This window comes from Danio rerio, chromosome 20, assembly GCF_049306965.1.
Source record: "Danio rerio strain Tuebingen ecotype United States chromosome 20, GRCz12tu, whole genome shotgun sequence".
Taxonomy (NCBI): Eukaryota; Metazoa; Chordata; class Actinopteri; order Cypriniformes; family Danionidae; genus Danio; species Danio rerio.
In genome coordinates, this window is record NC_133195.1 from 55,143,941 (window position 1) to 55,165,408 (window position 21,468).

General features: G+C 38.7%; 1 protein-coding gene and 2 long non-coding RNA genes across 9 annotated transcripts in view; 1 reads left to right on the plus strand and 2 right to left on the minus strand.

The window, feature by feature from the left end:
• taf1a (TATA box binding protein (TBP)-associated factor, RNA polymerase I, A) overlaps positions 1 to 14,795 on the plus strand; it is a 60,873-nt gene extending 46,078 nt beyond the window's left edge. For 5 of the 7 annotated variants that reach the window (XR_012395640.1, XM_073932961.1, XM_005160890.5 and 2 more), the window contains 3 exon segments: positions 6,449 to 6,572; positions 10,163 to 10,320; positions 14,449 to 14,795. Coding sequence is in view for 6 of the 7 variants with exons in the window: in XM_073932961.1 (XP_073789062.1) it covers positions 6,449 to 6,572; positions 10,163 to 10,320; positions 14,449 to 14,567 (401 nt within the window). In the remaining variant the exon portion in view is untranslated. 7 annotated transcript variants of the gene reach the window in all.
• LOC141379470 (uncharacterized) overlaps positions 1 to 21,468 on the minus strand; it is a 40,296-nt gene that overhangs the window by 17,241 nt on the left and 1,587 nt on the right. The window lies entirely within an intron of this gene.
• LOC141379477 (uncharacterized) lies at positions 16,145 to 21,292 on the minus strand. The gene is made up of 2 exons (XR_012396234.1): positions 20,957 to 21,292; positions 16,145 to 19,122 (listed from the first exon to the last, which is right to left on the minus strand). It is a non-coding gene; the product is annotated as an uncharacterized lncRNA (long non-coding RNA).

Here is a 21,468-nt window from a genome sequence, read left to right on the forward strand (position 1 = left end):
GCACACTGATATGTTGTTATAAGCCAGTGGTTCCCAACCTTTTTCTTTGAGGCCCCCCCCCATGAACATATACAAACATTGGAGCCCCCCACCATATAAATACACACGCACGCACACACATATGTACTGTGTATATATATGTGTGTGTGTGTGTGTGTGTGTGTGTTTGTGTAATATTAATATATAATATGTATAGAAAATATAAATTAATCAGTTTTAACTTGTCTTGGCCTTCAATAAAACTAAAATTTAGGTAGGCTTTGTCATACTGTCTAATCTTTTTCTTCGCCTCTGAAGAATCACTGCATTTACGTTTGTCTGCCATTTTTGTTTTGATTTTGCCTTTACGACACGTTGACAAGCAGATTGCGCGAGTGAGCAAAATTTAAATAATTATTTAAAGTTATTTATTTTAATTATTTTCACTATTATGTTGGAATTTTAAGTATGTGTTTAAATTTTTTTTTTGGTACTTAAAAATACATTTATAATAGTAGGGCTGCTCGATTTTGGGAAAAATCATAATCACGATTATTTTGGTCATAATTGTAATCACGATTATTCAAAACCATTGCCAGTTAAAGTCAAAATTATTAGCGCTCCTGAGATTTTTTTTTTTTTTTATAAATATTTCCCAAATTATGTTTAACAGAGCAAGGAAATTTAACAGTATTTCCTATAATATTTTTTCTTCTATTTGTTTTATTTTAGCTTGAGTAAAGAAAGGTTTAAATATTTTGAAACCAATTTAAAGTCAATATTATTTTTGATTGTCTGCAGAATAAACTACCGTTATAATGACTTGCCTTATTACTCTAATTAAGCCTTTGAACTGCACTTTAATCTGAATGCTTGTATTTTGAAAAATATCTAGTAAAATATTATGTGCAGTCATTATAGCAAAGACAAAAAGAAATCAGTAATTAGAAATGAGATATCAAAACTATTATGTTCAGAAATAAGTTAATAAAATATTCTTTCCATGAAACAGAAATTGGGCAGGAAAAGGTTTGCTAATATACAAGAGGGCTAATAATTCTGACTTCAACTGTATACATACAGTTATTTTCCACCCTGCAAAGGAAAGAGAAATAAATACAATAGAACAAAAATATGAAACAAACTGTGCTTTAAGCATCTTCACTGTAAGAAAAACACTTAAGCTACAGCAGTCCTTCAGTCAAGAGCAGCGAGGGTTTTCTTGTTATGTTTGTTTAATAATGATAAAAACAGGCGGCAGAAGGAATATTTCTCGCTGTCTCTTTAATGGTTTCTCTTTCACGTCTTTTGATCCTCAACTCGTTTGTTTATTACACAAATGAGGGTTAATATGAATAATCACTAAACACCGCGTTTTGACACCTATTTGACCATTAAAGCGTTCACGTTAAGATGACTTTAGATGTCTGCGCTCCTCTGCTCGTCTCAGTGTGCGAATGAGAGTGAATGCTGACCGGCCGCATGCTTCTGACTGCGTGATCGTGCTGCACACACACATAAGCTCTTTCGCGCTTTTAAGAGCAACACGTGTTTTTTTTTTTTTTTATTGACCTCAATAACAAACATACAAAATTCAACAATTTACACAAAAGAACACAATGACAATAACAGATCAGGATAAACAATATAAACTTTAAAAATTAAATAAAAAAAGAAACAAAAGGGAGAAAAAAAAAATAAATAAATAAAATTAAACATACATAACACAAATACAGCAAGAGGAAAGGAGGACTTATGTAACCGTGCTGTTTCCAAAATATTTATCATAAAGAACTAAAAATCTATCACTTTTCTTATTATTAACTAATCTAAGAGATTTAATAAAAACACCAATTTCTATTAAAAAATGTGAAAAAGAAGGCTGCGAACAGGAGAATTTTTGTTTATGGATAAAATATTTTCCATACAAAATAAAAAAGTCAATAATGTAATTCTCTGATATATCAGCCCCACCTCCATAATAACAAACGACATCCTGAAGATGAAAGGGTCTGGAAGAAGCAATGTGGTTACCTATATGGAGATATAAGTTTTTCCAAAAGTTTTTTGTACTTTCACATTGAAAAAATATGTGAATCAGCGTTTCGTCTTCACTCTTACAAAATGTGCATAAACTGTCAATCTCCAAATACTTAGCCAAAGTACCGTTTACTGGGTATATTTTATGAAGAATTTTGAAATGAACCTCTTTTGTTTTATTGGAAATGCAGTACTTATGAGGTAATAGCCAGGCTTTTTTCCAGTCTGTTGTGTCAAGGAAGGATGCCCAGTAAAATTTGCCTTTAGGAACATTATATTTTTTATTTTGAAAAATTTGTCGAATATATTTATTATTACATTTGTTGTCAAATAGACTAATTCCATTTAAAATCAGCTCTGGTTCTTTAATAACATTTTCATTAAACATTAAATGTGATTTTATAAGTTGAATTAGGCCTAACGGAATTGCTTTTTGCACAGCATTAAATTCTTTAAAAGGTAATGGAAAATTATTATTAGACATAAATTGTTAAGAGCAACACGTGTACAACTGGAACGTGGCAAAATATGATGCAATAATCATTTATCTCGATTAATGCTTTTTTATAATCGTTTGAAACCGAAATCTAAATCGTATTTTCGATTAATTGCAAAGCCCTTTATAATAGTGGAGCATTTTTATGCCTTTTTCTACCTCAATACTTATCCTCTCCCGCGCCCCCCCTGTGAACTCTGGCGCCCCCCTTAGGGGCGGTGCACATGCCCTTTTTAGTCTTGGATAGAAAGTGCCCTTCCAAAATGATCAAAAGTGCCCCCGCGACGCGACACACCTTCGGTCCCGCCCTTCAGTAGGCGCGCGACAACACCGCTCTTGAGGACGCGCGCGACAACACAGCTGATCAGAACGCGCGCGGCGACAACACCGCTCTTCAGCACGCGCGCAACAACAACCCCTCTTAACTATCTCGGTGCTGAAAAACTGCGAGACTGTAGTCTGTAACGCGGATCGAGTGCTTTTATAAGATGACAGAAGCCCACATCTCCAATCACCGAAAACGGCTGCAAATCTTTAGCCATAAACACCCGCACTGCCTTTGTTATTTTATGTGTCTCTCAGAACCAGTTGGGTTTGTTTGCTGAAAGATTCAGCGAGGGATTGTTGCTGTTTAGACTTTATTACCTTCTCTGCTGTCCTTCCTTTAGACAGTGATATTACTGGGTGATGGCGCTGCAGATGTGCAGTCATGGTTATACGTGTAAAACAATGCTTGCACATTTATTTTTTGTTCATCGTTTTTATTGGCATTATACTTACCGGCAAAACCGAAATGTCCTCACACCACAGATTTGAAAGATGCCGGCGCTTCCTCGTACTGTTTCATCACTTCGCCGGCGCTTCCTCGTACTATTGCCTCACTTCACCGCTGCTCGCCATGTTAAAGTGTGGGATAATGGTCAAGCGCCCCCTAACTTTAGAGCATAGTGATTGGATATTTACTCGCCAGGAGGAGTTTCTGTTAACATGTTGTTATCTCTCTACTTTGTTGACCTCTAAGAAGGTTATCCGGGTTACAAATGAGAAAGCGCGCAGGGGCGCGCAGGGGCGGGGTTGATGAGGGAAAAAGTTCAGTTGAAGATGTCTCGTGTGTGTGCGAGGAGGGAATGAACGAAATAAAGTGTGCTTACTAAATAAACGTCGTGTTTATTCAACTTTACAGTTTCCTCATCTCAGCTAATGGATTTACAGGCACACACAGTCAATTCGGGGAGATATAAAATGCACATAAATTATTTAAGCGCAAAACCGAGAAAACTGCAATTCACAAGCGCGTATTGAACCGTGGAGGTCGTACCGTACGGTTTAATATTGAGAACCATGGCATCCCATTACCTACTGTGAACATCAGCAATCTTAAAACAAATTTAAATAAATTGCTTGATTAGTTTAATTAAAACAATAACTTGTATAGAATTTAAGCAACCTAAAAAATCTCCAATAATTAAATAATTTCCAAATATACATATATTTAGCATTTTAAATCTTTTTGATGTATGGATGGAAGTGACAGATAGATACAAATTAGAAACTGAATTGATAAAAATATTGAATTATAATAATGTTTTTACATGTATTTAAAAATGTTCTATGATAAAACAATGGTATACAGTCAAAAAAAAGATGTTTGCTGTTTGTTCAAACTACTTATTTAAAATTTGCTGCATCAACACAATTCTAGAGGTTTTTGTGACAAGTTCATTGTTTTATGTTTAATTCACATAAATGTGTAAAAACTGTTTGGTTAGCTTAATTCCTTCTTGTTGTCCTAACATAAGTTTGTATTATTTGGTTTATTATTATTATTATTATTCATTCATTTATTCATTTTTTTCAGCTTAGTCCCTTGATTAATCAGGGGTCTCCACAGCGGAATGAACCGCCAACTTATCCAGCATACGTTTTACACAGTGGATGCCCTTTCAGCTGCAACCCATCTTTGGGAAGCACCCATACACTCTTGCATTCACACACATACACTAAGGCCAATTTAGCTTACTCAGTTCACCTATAGCGTATGTGTTTGGACTGTGGGGGAAACCAGAGCACCCTGAGGAAACCCACATAACCATGGGGAGAACATGCAAACTCCACACAAAGCTATACCCAATTGGCCCAACACCCACCCAAAACCTAGCAATATATTTCAATAAAAGTTAAGAAATGTTTATTTATAAACTCTATTTTCTTATTTAAATGGTTTAATTATCTTCCCTACCGTAACAAATGTTTTTTTAAGGTTTTTAATTCTCCATTAAACAAATCGTTTGCGTTTTGCCTTGTGTAAGTCTGAAATTTAACTCAATATGGTCTTAAAAGGCTCTTAAAAAGTCTAACATTTGACTTGATGTCTATAGAAACCCTGCACTAATTCAAGTCTTGTATGTAGAATGAAAATAGCAGAAATTACAGTCTTTTAATATACATTTCCACAAAAAATCCCAGAGCGGATTCCAGATTTTCCGAAAAATCATGAATCATCTGATTCATCCCCATGTTGACCGAAGGAACTTTTGGGGAGGAACAAAACAAAACATTTTCTTGCAAGATACTGCAAGTACAAAGGGGTAACACAGATTCCAGTCTGACCTAATACCTAGTTCAGACTGCGTGATTTTAGCCCCGATTTTGTCTCGCCGACAGGTTTTGAGAAATCGCCGACAAATGCCTGAAATCACAGGCAAATCTGTGCTCGTGCTCGTGAGTGACAATCACACAGTATGAACGATCAAAGACGCGATCTGAGAGAATCACAGATGAGTCGCCGATGCCTGCGAGATATTTGACATGCTGAATATCTGGAGCTGTCGGCGATTCAAGTCATGCCGTGTGAATTGAGTTTTGACTGAAAATAACATCAGCGATCGCCTACAGCCAATGAGAGAGCGGCATTCACTTGTGAGTGCGTGTGTGTATACCTGCTGCAGGCCAGCGGGAGGCTGGGGGAGAAGTTAAAAGAGCTCTTTTTCAGTTTATTTGGACCCACGAAATGGAGGAAAAACTAGTGGAGGTTTGACAGGACTCAGGAGCAACCGTGTCTGTTTGACGTTTCATACAGAAAGAAATTAGTTTATTATCAACGTTGAGGAGAAATGGCTAATTCCCTTTAAACCCAGATGAGCAAACATGTACATGTTCTACCCCATTAAAAGCTTCTTTCTCATTATGTAGTTAATAACAAAAGATATACGACGTGTTTTTGGCTGTGAGACGTAGTTTTGACAAAGTGGCCGGCGATTCTTCCTTTAGTAAAGTCATGCAATGTGAAAATCCCTGTCGCCGATCCATCTTGCAGTGTAAACAAAGCAGCGACGAAACGCTAGCCCAGATAGTCATGCAGTGTGAAAACATCTGTGACACGACTACTTTGAAAATCATGCAGTCTGAACTCGGCATAAGTGTGAACCATCTTTTCTCAAAGTGAGCTGGTATTGGGGGTGTCACGGTGGCTCAGTGGTTAGCACTGTCGCCTCAGAGCAAGAAGGTCACTGGTTTGGCATTTCTGTGTGGAGTTTGCATGTTCTCCCTGTGTTGGCGTGGGTTTCTTCCGGGTGTTCCGGTTTCCCCCACAGTCCAAACACATGTGCTATAGGGGAATTGATGAACTAAATTGGGCCTAGTGTTTGAGTGTGTGTGAGTGTTTCCCTGTACGCTGGAAGGGCATCCGCTGTGTAAAACATATGCTGGTATAGTTGGTGGTTTATTCCACTGTGGCGACCTCTGAAATGGAGACTAAGCTGAAGGGAAATCAGTGAATTAATGAATTGGTATTGGTTACACAGTCTATGAGGATGTTCTGTGTAGTCTGTGGTGCATGTGTTGTTGTTGTTGTTTACTGCATTACTCGTCACTGTCACTGCCTGAAATGTGTCAAATTAGAGACTTTAAAAGTGTTTCTGCTTGCTTTTCTAGTGGAAAGGAGTGACACTGAAGAAGCTCTCGCTGTTTGTATGGACCTTCTGGAGTTTTCCAGCTGGAAAACTGATATTAGGGCTTGGGACTGCCTTTTGACATGTTTGAAGAAAATTAGAAAGAAGTAAGTTTTTGTTAATGTCATTTAATATTCTGGAAAATAAGTCCGAGTGAGTCAAAATGGCATTGTTAACAGTCCGGTGAAGTGCTTTTAAATATGCATTTTTATTCGATGTTTGACGTAATCTCAACTGAAACGCGAAGAGAGGGCGGGACCTAGAGTAGCCACTCCCCTTTTTAAAAGAACAGTCAATAGTGTTTTGTATTTCTCACAGCTCTGCCAGTGAGAGTGGTTGAGCTCAAGCAGATCAAATGAAAAGCTAATGATAAGAAAAGGGCGGGGCATGTCAGACACTATAGCGCATTCGATTGGTCAGAAGGTTTGATGAGAAGCTGAAGTATGAGGTGACGTCAAATTAATCCATTTAGACTAAAGTGACAAACTGTAAGCTTTGGATGTATATCAAGGTTTATATATCCTACATGTAAATTTCTTAATGTTTTGAAGCATATATACACTCACCGGCCACTATATTAGGTACACCTTACTAGTATCGGGTTGGACCCCCTTTTGCCTTCAGAACTGCCTTAATCCTTCATGGCATAGATTCAGCAAGAAACTGGAAATATTCCTCCGAGATTTTGCTCCATATTGACATGATAGCATCACGCAGTTGCTGCAGATTTGTCGGCTGCACATCCATGATGCCAATCTCACGTTCCACCATATGCCAAAGCTGCTCTATTGGATTGAGATCTGGTGACTGTGGAGGCCATTTGAGTACAGTGAACTCATTGTCATGTTCAAGAAACCAGTCTGAGATGATTCACGCTTTATGACATGGTGTGTTATCCTGCTGGAAGCAGCCATCAGAAGATGGAAACACTGTGCTCATAAAGGGATGGACATGGTCAGCAGCAATACTCAGGTAGACTGTGGTGTTGACACCATGCTCAATTGGTACTAATGAGCCCAAAGTGTGCCAAGAAAATCTGCCCCACACCATTACACCACCACCACCAGCCTGAATGGTTGATACAAGGCAGGATGGATCCATGCTTTCATGATGTTGATGTCAAATTCTGAGCCGATCATCTGAATGTGTCAGCAGAAATGGAGACTCATCAGAGCAGGCAACGTTTCTCCAATCTTCTATTGTCCAGTTTTGGTGAGTCTGTGTGAATTGTAGCCTCAGTTTCCTGTTCTTAGCTGACAGGAGCGGCACCCGGTGTGGTCTTCTGCTGCTGTAGCCCATCCGCCTCAAGGTTGGACGTGTTGTGTTCAGAGATGCTCTTCTGCAGACCTCGGTTGTAACGAGTGCTTATTTGAGTTACTGTTGCCTTTCTATCAGCTGGAACCAGTCTGGCCATTCTCCTCTAGCTTAAACAAGGCATTTGCGCCCACAGAACTGCCGCTCACTGGATATTTCCTCTTTTTCAGGCCATTCTCTGTAAACCCTAGAGATGGTTGTGCATGAAAATCCCAGTAGATCAGCAGTTTCTGAAATACTCAGAACAGCCCGTCTGGCACCAACAACCATGCCACGTTCAAAGTTCAATTAAATTCAGTTCAATTCAGCTTTATTTGTATAGCGCTTTTACAATGTAGATTGTGTCAAAGCAGCTTCACAGAAATGGTCATAGTAACTGGATCAGGGTAGTTCAGTTTTAGTGTTTAAGTTCAGTTCAGTTTAGCTCAGTTCAGTGTGGTTTGAAGTCATTATTGAGAGTCCAAACACTGAAGAGCAAATTCATCGATGTGCCGCTTTTCAGATCCTGAACCATGCGAGGCAGTGGCGACAGTGAAAAGGGAAAAAAAACTTTGTCAATAGGAGAGTGAAGAAAAAAAACCTTAAGAGAACCAGACTCAGTTGGGCACGACCATTTTAATTTCTCCGCCGCCAAACGTCTGGTGCAGAGCTGCAGTCTCAGCGGTGGAGGCTGGAAGCTGGCCTCAGCGAAGACTCGTCTGTCCCTGGAGCGTCACTGGAATCAGTCTCATGCTCTCCACTCCCCCATGACCAACAGTGCAGCAGCAGCAGCTCAGGATACGGCCTGGTCCCGGATATGGAAACCTTGGGATCATCTCCTCGCTGGTCTTGGGTCCAATCAGTGACTCTGCATAATCTGAGAACCTCGGCATGAGTATCCCCAGGTGGAAATGGAGAATAAAGAGAATAATTAGCATAGCTGCTGTTCATAGTGTATATAAACAAGATGTAGAAAATTGTGTTTCTGTCTCTGAAAGTCACTTAAATCCTCTTTCTTCCACATTCTGATGCTCGCTTTGAACTGCAGCAGATTCTCTTGACCATGTCTACATGCCTAAATACATAGAATTGCTGCCATGTGATTGGCTGATTAGAAATGTGTGTTAATGAGCAGTTGCACAGGTGTACCTAATAAAGTGGCCAGTGGGTGTAAATCCTTAAAACGAACATCTTAAAAACTATACATTTTTATTTTCACAAAACCTTTAAGGGGAAAAAATACACTATTTATTTATTTATTTATTTATTTATTTATTTATGTAAAGGGAAATACACCAAAAAAAGTTTCCTCTCTGTATACTTACACTCAAATAAAGATCAACTTTTATTGAGTTTCTCTCTTGTGTTTAACACAAAACAAGATATTCTGCAGAATGCTGGATAAAAGCTGCCATTGACCTCCATAGTAAGAACAAAAAGATTCTATGAAAGTCAATGGCGTTTTTACGAGCATTCTTCAGAATATCTTCCTTTGTGTGAGAAGACAGAAACTCAGGTTTTGAACAATTTAAAGATAAGGAAATCACACAAATGAAAATCCCCACATAGTACAGGGCTCAACAATAAAGACTGCCCGGTGGCCCAGGGCCAGCATGAAAGACACTCGGGACAGTAGACAGGATTGTTACTGGCCCCTATCGGCCAGTAAAGTTGAGCACGTTTTTTTTTTTTTTGTAACCTGTACAACCAGTACAGCGAAAAGATGGCAACATGGCGGCAAAATTAAACAATGAGGCTGTAAACAATGAAAACGTCTGTTTCTAAAGTATTAGAAGCAGACAATTACATTAGAACAAAATTTAGAAACTGAAAAAATTAAAACAAAAAACAGTTGTCAGTTTGGCAAGCCATTTTTATAAAAATTATTTACAATTGCATTAAAATACCAGCACATTTTTCATACCGCTCTTTCATTTGCATAAAATCTAGAATTTTGCTCATTGTTCATTTATTGACATATTTAAAATGTTTAAATTCTAGATTCACAGGCATAATTTTGCCATTATTTAAAATATGTGGCTAAGAAATAGCTATTAACTTTTTAGTTTTTTTTTTTGGTGGGGCCAGTGAAAATTTTGTTAAGTAAAAATCTCAACCAATGGCCTGATTGGACCCGTATAAAAAATCCTTAGCGTTGAACCCTGTAGTAGATCTGAACACTTCTCAAATGTACCATCCTCTCAGCTTCATCTGTATATTGATATGGCTTCAAAAATACTTGAGCGCAGATTAGGTTCCACAGAATGGGCTAGGAAGTTGGGTCTAAATTAAACAGCATTTGGGAAATATTCACAGGAGGGTGTATATTTTTGCATTCAGCTGTATAAATAGTAGGTGTCAGTTGTGTTTTGTTGCTCATTGGTTGTGTTGACGTTGATTTCAGGAAGTGGCAGGAGATTATACAGAAGGAGTGGAAGGTGCGGCGTTCGCTCTGGGTACCTTTACACTTCAGAGACTTCCTCAGCCTCAAAGACTGGATGGACAACCATAAACTTATGATGATCATCAAGAAGGACTGTCTGAGGATCATCAATGAAAACAGCTGAGTATATCACTGTAGAGCAGGTCCAAAACTTCCACGAGTGTATAGTTGAGCCTTTTCACATTTGTGGGTTTCTCAGCAGCAGAAGTCGTCATAGTTGGTAAACTCAGAGCACAGTGAATGAGAGAGAGCAACAACTCATTATATTTACAATCCTGTTTGCTGAATTAATAACAGAACAACTCCACCATGGTGTTATCACAACATTCAGAAAATAGACAAAAATAGTGTGAGACTGATAACAGCCTCCAGAGGAGAGATCAATGTCGATATACTGTTACAACTCATGGGCAATCTAGGTAAGTGGGGTTGCACACTTAAAGGGCCATGAAACCCCCTCGTTTCAGCAGGGTGTTTTCACACCTCTACTTTGGAAAAAGTCAGAAAAGTGGGCGTGTCCAGCTCTGTTTAGGGGGGAGTGTCGGAGGAACTAAAGTGGGAGGGTGTGGGAGTGTCTATTTGGGCACGCGCGAGTTTCAGTCAAAATAGAAAGTGATGGTGTTTAACCTACATGGACATCTGTAGTCGAATTATTTGCCAAATTATTAAACGTTGGACTTTAACTGCAGTTTGGCTCTTTCATTCAGGGAATTCATTCATGCCCCTCTCGACACACGTTATATTTGATTGGAGGAACTGCTCTAAGCGTGTATTTTTCATGCAATGTTTGATACCGCACGGCGAATGAGAGAAAAAAACCTCCGCATTTCCCGGAAACTTAGATGCACACGGCAGGTAGTGTCAGAAAGCCGCTTGTGTTATTCCGGTTACAAAATGCGGTAAAAACCCTACATGAGGTTAAAGTTTGGTTGTAGTGCTAACATGTTTACACTCTGTGCAATAGTTAACTTAGTTCGATACGAACAAACTGAATAAACAAAGAGCACTGGTCGCTCACTTACCAAATCTGTAGAGACAGGACAATCACCAGCAACTAGAGCCGCGTCTTTATGAAGAGAAGACTACAAGCGTATCCGGATTTCAGCGTTTGCAGATGAGAACAGCTCTCAGGTAAACAATAATCCTCCTTAGACACGTAAGTTATTGTTGTCGAGCGTCGCGTACACTGTTAATCCACACGTGACTCCAGCTGAGCTCTCACAGAGAGAAAATGAAAACAAAACTTAACTGCAGCAAACTATAAAAGCAACACTTCACGCTTGTTTTGCCAACACAACGTGGCGTCTCTGTCGTCTAAACACTGTGACAGTAATGAATATTAATGAAGTTGCACAATAGAGCGCGCTGATTGGTTTGAACCAAGCCTTACTCATGCATTAATGCAACACACTGTAAGACGTAATAAGACACAAGCTGCGTCCCAAATCGCATACTTATGCACTATTCTACGCCATTTTGTAGTATAAATAGTGTAAGTAGTGTGTTCACACTGAAAACTCTTAAAATAATAAGTGCACTTTAATTACCCGGATGATGCACTCATTCAGCCGCTAAAATGAAGTGTGTATTGATGGACACTTCACGCACTCAACGACCGCAGGTTTGCTTACGTAGCGGAAAGGGCGGAGCTATCGGACGCACATGTTGGATAACTTTATTTATTTTGGATAGTGAAAGCAAAATTCTCCTACGAGAGTGATTATAGCGCCTCCCGATGGTGAATGCGGCAATTCTCACGATAGGTATTATTTGATAATTCGGTCGTTTATTTCACTAATTTGGCAACCGTCAAACGTCATCAGGGAAACGGTTTGAATTTCCGTTTAGTAAAAAAAACATTAGTGTGCCATTTGGGACGACACTACATACATATACTATCCTGTTGAGTGTGTAAGTGCATAAGTACATAGTGCATGAGTGCATAGTGTATAGTGTGCCATTTGGGACGCAGCTATACTCACAGGCACAGACGTCCAGTCTGCACGCTGGAATACACGCTATTATGTCATGACCGTGACGCAGCTTCAAAAATTAGTTTCAAACCGGAAGTACGAATTTGCTTAAAATAACGCAAAAAACAACCAATTTACACTTTTTAGTGAAATATAGGTGTCCTGATAGTGTTTTTAGCAGTGTGGGACACATATACCACTGTCAACAGCTCAAACACATGTGTTTTGGTGTTTCGTGACCCTTTAACCAAAGGATCTGGTTCAAACAAACACTCAGGGTGCTTTCACACTAACACTTTTGGCCTGCACCCATTTTCTTTTGATGTCAGAGCACGGATTGTTTAGCTCAAGGGTGTCAACCTCATTTTAGCTCAGGGGCCACATGGAGGAAAATCTAATCCCAAGTGGGCTGGCCTGGTAAAATCATGGTATATATAACTTAAAAACAACAACTTCAGATTGTTTTCTTTGTTTTAATACAATCAACATAAAACATAGAGCTGGATCCTGAGGACAACACAATCTCACAGCAATTCATAGCTTTTTGATTTAGTGGCTAATTCATATGAATTCGTACAATCCAAGCGCCAACTTCCTGCTCTCCCTCGGGAAGCCAGTACTGAAGTTACTGAAACTGCAAATCAAGTCCAGGAGAACTGCAGGAAGTCCAGGTGATTTCTGACTGCAGTGGGAAATTGGCCATATTTACAGCTGATTAAAACATGTTTACATCCCCGTACAAAAGATGGCTTTGGTGTATATAGCTATGATTACCCTTCATGACAACTGTGAGGGGGGGATTTTTTTTATAACTCATTTGTAAAAAAAAAAAAAAAAACTTGATGTTCTATTAAGCCTGCATGATTATGGACGTGGCCACTTGAGTGACCCCTAGGTCTCGCTGCTCGGTGTCTTTTCACCTCAGCTGATTCCGGCTATATTAGCCGCTGAGCTCGGCATATACATGGTATTTTTGTTTTGGTTAATGTTTCTTTAAGCAGTCAGTTGCCTTTTGGAATTATTTCCTGCAATTATCAGATGATATGGCATGCTGTGTGCACTTAATTGTGCTCACAAACCGTTCAAGTTGCCTCTATTTCCAAGCTGAGTGAAATTATTCATTTATTCATTTTCTTGTCGGCTTAGTTCCTTTATTAACTCGGGGTCGCCACAGCGGAATGAACCGCCAACTTATCCAGCAAGTTTTTACGCAGCGGATGCCCTTCCAGCCGCAACCCATCTCTGGGAAATGAGTGAAATTATATGCTTGTATACCATCTCTATAAGTGTATTTGTTTTATTTAAGATCATTTATATTTTTCTTTAGAGCTGTAATGCACTTCAGAATCTGTCAGATTGATTAGCTGTAGGCTCTAGAACAGTCATCTGAAGCATTGTCATGAAGTGTTACGCCTGGATTTCATCAATAGTCTTACATTTACTAACACAGACTATATCTGAAGTGTTTGGAAGTAATTTGCGTTTTCTTCCTATTGAAAAACATCATAAGAACAATACTTAGTGGCTCAGTGGCTACAGCAGTGTTTTTAAAAGTCAATACAAGTCAATGGTTACAGGTTTTCACTTTTCAGCATTCTTCAAAGTATCTTCTTTTGAAATATTCTTTTCACTTTTCAGCATTCTTCAAAGTATCTTCTTTTTTTGATATTCCGTTTGAGTTATAAATGCATCATCATACTCGCATAATATTTAGGCAACTTCTGGCATACAAAAATTGTGGAGAAGTATAGTGACAAAAAGTCATTATCAAAGTCAATGGTTACAGGATTTCACTTCTCAGCATTCCTCAAAGTATCTTCTTTTGATATATTCTGTTTCAGTTGGAAATTCATCATTAAACTCACATAATATTTAGGCAACTTCTAGCATACAAGAACTCAGGGGAAGTATAGTGACAAACTAGTTATTGAAGTCAATGGTTACAGGTTTTCAGCATTCTTCAAAGTATCTTCTTTTGAAATATTCTGTTTAGATTGAAAATGTGTCATCATACTGACATAATATTAAAGCAACTTCTGGCATACAAGAGCTCTGGGGAAGTATTGTGACAAAGTCATTATCAAAGTCAATGGTTACAGGATTTTACTTGTCAGCATTCTTCAAAGTATCTTCTTTTAATATCTCTGGGGAAGTAAAGTGACAATGGTAGTTTTTTTCATTGCCTTAAAATGCTGCATGTGATTCCTGACGTGAACATGAGCTGTTGTGTGTATTGATGCGTTTCTCATGTGTGTGTTTGTGTCGTATTTGCAGTGAGAGAATACTGTCGAGTCGCTGCAATCGCTGAGAAAGAAGTCCTCCTGCAGATAAGGATGAAACGAAAAAAGAAGCAGCACAAAATACAGACGGCCATTACTGAACTGACAAACTGAGGCGCTCTACATGTGAAGAGGATTTCCATTTAAACAGGTTTACTCCCTTTTGTACAGTAAAGAAAGTTTTTTTACAGTATATGTTCTTGAATATGCCAGAGTAAACACGTACTTTGTTTTATAAAAAGAATTCACCCAATATTGGGTTACATTAACCCAGCATCTGTGTATATCCTCACACTGTATATAAACGAGTGACTGTCTGCTGATTAAAGTCCTGTAAATGCAGTGTCAGTGTGATTATTGTGTCCAGCAGGAGGCGTTTTACACAGAAAATGCTGGGTTGTTTTTAACTCGGCATTGGGTCAAATATGGACCTACCATAGTTAAAATAATTATAGTTAGTTTGTGGTTATAGTAATCATAGTTAATTTTTTTAGTTACATTTAAATTATTTTTTTACCCAGGAGTTAGGTTTGTTCATGTTTGACCTACTGTTGGGTTAAAACAACCCAGTATATTTAATTTTAGAGTAAACCTGTCGCTTTCTAGGAGCTGAAGTCAAATGGTTTTTAAAGTGAAATATTTCCAGCCGTTTAAATGGGTTATTTGGTTTATTATCAGTAAATATTCTAGTCGATTAAAAGGTTTATTATAATTGTTGGGGTCGGCTTTATGAAATAAAAAGGTAAAATTTTTATATTACACTCGATAATTTTCCAAATGTTGGCTCACATCAACCCAGTACTTTTCAACCCAGCAGATATATAAAAAGCGAGTGACCAGCTGCTGATTAAAGCTCTGTAAACGCAGTGTCAGTGTGATTATTGTGTCCAGCAGGAGGCGCACATGATGCCTTTTACACAGAAAATGCTGGGTTGTTTTTAACCCAACATTGGGTCAAATATGGACCAACCATAATTTAAATAATTTTAATTGATAATTGATACTTTTAGGTAATAAGTATAGTTCATTTTTTAACTAACTTTTTTTTTAATTAACTAAATTTAATTGGTTTTATTTTACTCGAAAGGTGAGTTTGTTCATGTTTGACCCACTGTTGGGTTAAAACAACCCAGTATATTTTATATTAGAGTGAATCTGTTGCTTTCTAGGAGGACTTTTTTAAGGAAATGTTTACAGTCATTTAAATGGGCCATTTGGTTTATTGAGTAAATGTTCTAGTAAATTAAAAAGTTTTATTGTTTATTTGTTATAAGCATGTATATATATATAAGTGTGTGTATATACACACACACACACACACACACACACACACACACACACTGTATATAAACAAGTGACCATCTGCTTATTCAAGTCTTGTAAATGCAGTGTCAGTGTGATTATTGTGTCCAGCAGGAGGCGCACATGTGTTTTACACAGAAAATGCTGGGTTGTTTTTAACCCAACATTGGGTCAAATGAGGACCAGCCATAAGTTAAACTAGTTAATTTATAGTGTTAGATAATAAGTATAGTTCTTTTTTTCAACTTAGTTTTAATTGATTTTATTATCCTCAAAAGGTGAGTGAGTTTGTTCATGTTTGACCCACTGTTGGTGTTGCAGCAGCTTATTGTCGAAGGCTTAGCATCTCAACGCACGTTTTTACGCACACAACCAATGTCCAGTCTTGCTTCCTCTTCAAGTTTAAATTCACTTTATTAAACTTATTATAAATACATACTTGCAATTAAATATTTTGAACCCTTTAGCGACCTCAAAGGTGTGTGAGTTTGGTGTGGTAAAAACTGCATGCGTTCCCTTCCTCAAGTCTTCTTCTCTCATGCAAGAAACACCGACTTTAAAACCCTATGTGCACATATTGCCCCCAAGTGGTGACAGCCCAAATTACATTTAAGTCAACATATAGGCTCCTACACGCCGGCCCCATAATTGTTGGTGTGCAACTACAATTAATCTCTTAAATTATCAAAGGAGCCAAAAAAGGTGTATGTGTACTACTTCTTTATGGATCAGTCCATTGTTTTTTCTAATAACAGGCAGATTTTGGAAACTGGTCTTTCCAGCAATCCTGTTTTTGTCTTCAGTTGTACAGAGCGGACAAATCCCTTTTTATCAGGATATGTCTGAGTGATCTTGCCTAGTGACCAGGAACCACGTGGAGCAGTTGGATCCATGATAACCACTATGTCACCAACATTGAAGTTTCTATGTGGCTTCCTCCATTTTTGTCTTTCCTGTAATAGTGGAAGGTATTCCTTTATCCACCTTTTCCAAAACAAATCAGACAAGTATTGGACTTGTCGCCATCTACGTCTGATATACAAATCGTCTTTTTGGAAAAGTCCTGGAGGAAGACATGGCTTTGATCTCAACAGCAAGATGTGATTCGGCGTAAGTGCTTCCAAGTCATTTGGATCATCAGAAAGCTTTATGATGGGACGGTCATTAAGAATAGCTTCGGCTTCACAAAGAATAGTGTGAAAGCCCTCATCATCTAAACATTGTTGTCGAAGTGTAGAGTGCAACACCTTCTTTACAAGACGAATGAGCCTCTCCCATACGCCTCCATGATGTGATCCTGCAGGTGTATTAAAGATCCATTTTATTCCTTCTGATAGAAAGGTACGCTGAATTTTATCATGATCCAAACTCTTCAAAGCATTTCTAAGCTCTTTCTCTGCTCCAATAAAATTAGTGCCATTATCAGATCTTAGCTGCAATACTTGGCCACGACGACACATAAAACGACGAATGCAATTTATGCAAGAATCTGTATCCAGGGAATAGGCTACTTCAAGGTGTACTGCTCGACTGGCCATACACGTAAACAAAACTCCATATCTTTTAACGACACTGCGACTTCTCTTCACATCAACAGGTCCAAAGTAATCCACTCCAGTGTTGGAAAAGGGAGGAAGATCCGATGTAATCCTTTCCTTTGGCAAGTCAGCCATTTTTTGTTCCCCAACTTTGCCTTGAAATCGTCGACACACAACACACTCAGAGATTACTTTCCTACAAGCAGAGTTTGCATTAATAATCCAGTACCTCTTTCGTAAAGTTGACAACATGTGGTTTCTCCCTGCATGACCTAGTTGTCTATGAACATGTTGCATGATAAGTTTGGATACATTATGTTCTTTCGGTAGAATAACTGGTCTTTTTGTCTCCTCTGGTATTGCTGCTCTACTAAGTCTTCCACCCACTCGAAGTAAACCATCGATCAATACTGGATCAAGCTTGTAAAGGTTACTACTCCTTTTAACTCCAGATGTTCCACTTTGCAAGGAAGAAATTTCTTTTTTGAATGCTTCACGTTGAGAAAATCCAATAACTGCTGATTCTGCTCGAGAAAGATCATCTGGTGTAAGATTTTGACCAAAGAATCCAGTTCGAAACCTTTTCATTTCCTCATCCACTTTGTTCTGTTCTACTGTAGAATTGTTCGTTCCAGAATTGAATGAGGACTGAATGCATTTTCTTTGTTGTTTGAGCTTCAAAAGAACATCTTTAAACTTTAAAATCCATGCCACTGCTATTTTCAGTTTTGTCCAATCAGAAAAATAGTTCAAGAGTTGATGAGTAGCACTGTCAGGACAGTTTGAAATAGCAGCATTTACCACTGTATCCCTTTTTACCTCGGGATCATTCATCAAAGTTTGGTCAAAAGAGGACAGTGGCCATTCTTCCGAAGCTTCTAACAGAAAATCTGGACCCTGTATCCATCTGCTGGACTTCAAGAAGTTTTCAATAGACATGCCTCTAGAGGCATCATCAGCAGGATTCAATCTTGTACCAATATGTCTCCACTGTTCAACATCTGTTGCATCCCTGATGACCGATACTCTATTTGCAACAAATGTATGAAACCTTTTGGCATCATTGGCAATGTACTTCAGTACAGTTTGGCTGTCTGTCCAAAACACAGACTTATCTAGGTCTAATTGGAGTTCCTTCCTAAGCATCAGGTCAATTCTGACTGCTAAAACAGCAGCTGCAAGTTCAAGCCTTGGTATAGTTATTTGTTTCAAAGGAGCAACTCTAGATTTTCCAAGCATGAAGGAAAGTCTCACCTTTTTAGTTTCATCTTCCAGACGCAAGTAGGAAACAGTGCCGTAACCACATTGACTTGCATCTGAAAAGTGATGCAACTGAGCTGTCCTGATCATTCCAAAATCCTTTGACTTGATACATCTGTCAACTTTCACCATGGTTATCTTGTTGAGATCTTGCAGCCACTCAGACCATTGGCGTGAAAGGGTTTGTGGCATCTCGCTATCCCATCCGATGTTTCTTTTGCACAATTCCTGTAATAGCAACTTGGAAGGGAGTATTAGAGGTGCAAGAAATCCCAAGGGATCATAAATAGAGCTCACAATACACAAAACGCCTCGTCTTGTGTGTGGTCTTTCACTAACAGCAATCTTGAACATGAATGCATCAGATTCTATACACCAATACAACCCGAGCGCTCTTTCTACAGGTAGATTGTCTTTATCCAGGTTGAGATCTTTCGTTGACTTTGCCAGACACTCTTCTGGGATATTTGCTAACACCTTACGGCTGTTGCTTATCCATTTGCACAACTGGAATCCTCCTTTGGAACAGACTGCAGTTAAGTCTTTGACCATTTGAAGTGCCTCTCTTTCTGTGGGAACAGATAATAAGCAATCATCTACATAAAAGTTATGCAGGATAGAATTCAACGCTTTGGCTGGAAAGCAATCCTTGTAATTTTCTGCAAGCTTTCTCAAAGCAAAATTGCTGCAGGTTGGTGATGAAATAGCTCCAAACAGATGGACTTTCATTCTGTATTCTTTGAAGCTTTTCGTAATATCACCGTTGGGCCACCATAGGAAACGAAGAAAATCCACATTCTTCTGTGACACCTTTACTTGATGAAACATTGCCTGAATGTCTGCCATCAAAGTCACATGTTCTTGTCTAAACCTGGTCAAAACACCCAACAATGTGTTGGTGAGATTTGGGCCTTGTAGCAATTGTGAATTCAAGGACACTCCTTTAAAAACTGCACTGCAATCAAACACAACTCTAATGGTCTTCTTTTTAGGATGGTAGACCCCATGATGTGGGATATACCACACCTTACCATCATCTCGTAGTAACTGATCTTGTGGTACTGCTTCAGCATACCCCTTATCGATAACATCAGCAAAAAAGGCGGTGTACTCCTTTTGAAATTCCTGGTTGCAACTGAACTTCCTTTTTAAGCCCTTTAACCGTTGTTCTGCAAGGCACCTATTATTAGGCATGATGACATCATTCTTTCTGAAGGGTAGGTCAATACAATAGTGACCATTTTCAATGCTAATTGACTGTTCCATTATCTCCATAAACCTTTGATCTTCTCTAGACATTTTGAAATCATCCTCTGAAGATTTCTCCCCAAAATCATGATTATACTGAGCAACCAATAGCTCTTCCAGCTTGGTAACAGAAATCCTATTAGCAGTGACTGACTGAAAGCCAATCTTCCGTCTGTCATTTGCTTCCTTTACAAAACCGTTTATGACCCACCCCAATAGGGTCTTAACGGCATAGGGTCCTTGACCTTCACTATTGATGATCTCCCATGGTTCTAAGAGCTTTGGAGCATTTGTGCCAATTAGCAATTCAACTTCAGCATCTAGTTTTGGAATTTTGACATCATCCAAATACCTCCATTTCCTTAAATCTTCTGGATCAAGCACATTATCTTTACTTACAGGTATTGTCTTCTGAGTCAAGACTTCTGGCAAATCCATGAATTTACCGTCAGATAATCCAGAGATCTCCTATCCAGTGAGCACAGATGTATTTACCACATTTTCGTGCCCCATTGTTCGAAGCAATATCCGCTTCTTTGTTCCAATCATCTTTAACTTCCGCATAAGCCCTTCGGTACAAAAAGTGGCAGTGCTCCCTGGATCCAAGAAAGCATATGTTGTTACTGTAAAGTCTCCAAGCTTGGATTTCACCTGCACAGGCACAATGGACAAAGAACAATCCTGTTCTCCGGCCCCAATATGAGCATAGGTCTGCAATGTAACCAGAGCATTACTCACTTGTTTCTCCTCAATAGGTTTATCCTTAGCTGAAATATGCAGTATAGTAGGATGCTTCTGACTACACATGCTACAAATCTGGCCATTGGTACACCGTTTGCTAATGTGTCCAAATTTTAAACAGGCAAAGCAAATTCCATGAGTTTTCAAGAAATCAATCTTTTGTCTGTGAGTCATTTTTTGAATCTCAGGGCACTTCTCCAAAACGTGAGGTTTTTTACATGCATAACAGGATGAAAAACTGTCCTGTGAAGGGATGACTTTAGACTGAAACCCTTCAACAGTGTTGACTACAGCAACTGTAGCTGCATTTTGCCCCCTGCCACTGAAAGGTACAGACTTGACTTTGGCTTTGTGGGATATAGGTGCTTGTGTGTCTTTAATATCTCCAAAGAGAGGATCAGTGAGAATTTTTACCTGATGTTCGATGAAGTCCACCAAATCTGTAAACTTAAGCCGACAACCATTCCGTTCTTGCAGTTCATAAGCTTTGGTTCTCCATTTCTCCCTAAGGCGATAAGGCAATTTCATCATAACATTTTTAAGGTTCGATGACACATTAATTTCATCCATATACTGCAAGTTTACCATTACATTGCAGTACCCTCTCAGAAACAAAGCATATGCTTGCAAACCACTAATGTCATCAGGTTTTATTAAAGGCCAGTTCAATGCCCTTTCCATATAGGCTGCAGTTATTTTTAATTCATTCCCAAAGTGCTCCTTCAACAAATTCTTGGCTTTACAGAATCCTTGTTCTGCTGACATATGATGGCAACTTCTGACCAACTCCCTCGGTTGTCCTCTAGTGTACTGTTCTAAATAAAACAAGCAATCCTGTGCATTTGTGGTCTTTCTTTCGATCCCATTCTCAAAAGCTTGAATGAAGGCAGCAAACTGTAAGGGATCTCCATCAAAGATTGGAATTA